Genomic DNA, 1,545 nt, shown 5'->3' with positions numbered 1-1,545 from the left:
ACAGGCTCTAGGCGCATGGGCTTCAGTAGTTGTGGTGTGTGGGCTCAGTAGTTGTAGCTCGTGGGCTCTAGAGTGCAGGCTCAGTAGTTGGGGCGCACGGGATTAGTTGCTCCGCAGCACGTGGGATCTTCCCGGACCAGGGCTTGAACCCGTGTCCCCTGCATTGGCAGGTGGATTCTTAACCACTGTACCACTAGGGAAGACCCCTCCCCTTTTATTTTATTTTTTTTGAAGTAAAAAGAAATCATTTTAATATACATATTTTCACTCAGTTAATTCAACATGATTTCTACTAGGCGTGCATACCCATTTAGTTTGATTTGCTTCATAGTTATTTATTTTTCAAAATGCAGCAACCCTCCCAATGAGATAGTTGAGTTGAACTCTTTATTCTTAAAGAGTACAATGTACCTTGTCCTCAAAGAATTTTATCAACTTCAACATTTTCAAAGAGCCCTATGAGGCTGCTCAATATGGTGGTTTTTCACTGAAACTTCTTATTTGGAAGATGGCAAAACAGACTAGGATCTTCCCAAGTCTACTGGTTGCTTGTATTCATATTGAAGCTCAGGTGGGTAAGGGGTAGAGACTGAATAATAAGTAGATCACCTCCAAATGCAGCTGGGTGAGAAAGCTTCATTTTTAGAAAGGAAACCAAATCATGAAAACCTTCGTAATGGTGTGATTTGTTTCAGGGTTCTTTTGATACTTAAGAAGGGAATTAATCCTAGTGCACACTACTCTTCTTTACAGCCTTCTAGAGTTTTCTTCTCCAGCCATCGTTCTTTAGCCAGGTGATTTACTGTACTTGCTGCAGAACTGAAAGCATGAAGACTCTGTCTACTTTCATAATCAGAGGTGGTGATAGCCTTTTCATTTCCTGCCAAATGGATCCGACCACACTTTTAACCCTGGTGGCTGCACGTCTTCTTGGACAATACCAGCTCGATGTATGGCTTGTTCCTTCTGGTATTCCTCCAGCCGCATTAGGGGCCGGAAGTAGATGGGGTAGAAGGCGGCGCCGATCAGGGAGATGAAGCAGCCGAAAATGAGCGCAGTGCGCAGGTTCGGGGTCATGGCTCCAGCCGGTGGCCGCCTTGACCAGCCGAGCAGCCCTCACTCTTGGAAACCCGGATCCGGCCAGCGGTATCCCCCCTCCCCTTTTAAATTACAGATTTAGAAGAAGGGTCAATCACTGTAAAATATATATATATTATTTGCAAATTCAACAAATCTTTGATTTTGAGTACTTGTCACATCACAGTAAAATTCCAAACTCTAAAAATTTTGCTGTAATTTATTCAGTGCTTTGAACAAATGCAAGATAAATGGTTCCAATGGCTGATCCTTCCTCTGCATTTATCAACAAAGACATTCCTACAGCTCAGACTTGTGATTTAAAAGCTTAAAATGATTATATGAAGTTGCCCTACTTGAACGTGTTTTTTGGTTTTTTGGTCTTCTTTCTGAGACAGTCCTATCTAATGGCCATGGATCTGTTTTCTTTTAATTTCCTTGGGTTATTTTCCTTAATGTCGTAAAATG

The 1,545-nt window shown here is 42.2% G+C and overlaps 1 protein-coding gene across 1 annotated transcript; it reads right to left on the bottom strand.

Moving 5' to 3' along the window:
• Positions 1–223: 223 nt before the first annotated feature.
• On the bottom strand, positions 224–1,145 carry LOC132518180 (small integral membrane protein 20-like). Its single transcript, XM_060146193.1, has one exon. It carries the CDS (start codon positions 1,075–1,077, stop codon positions 874–876), a length of 204 nt encoding a protein of 67 aa, XP_060002176.1. The 5' UTR covers positions 1,078–1,145; the 3' UTR covers positions 224–873.
• Positions 1,146–1,545: the final 400 nt, after the last annotated feature.

This window comes from Lagenorhynchus albirostris, chromosome 3 (assembly GCF_949774975.1).
Source record: "Lagenorhynchus albirostris chromosome 3, mLagAlb1.1, whole genome shotgun sequence".
NCBI classification, from domain to species: domain Eukaryota; kingdom Metazoa; phylum Chordata; class Mammalia; order Artiodactyla; family Delphinidae; genus Lagenorhynchus; species Lagenorhynchus albirostris.
The sequence above is the reverse complement of the archived record's forward strand: the minus strand, read 5'-3'. Positions and strand labels throughout refer to the sequence as shown.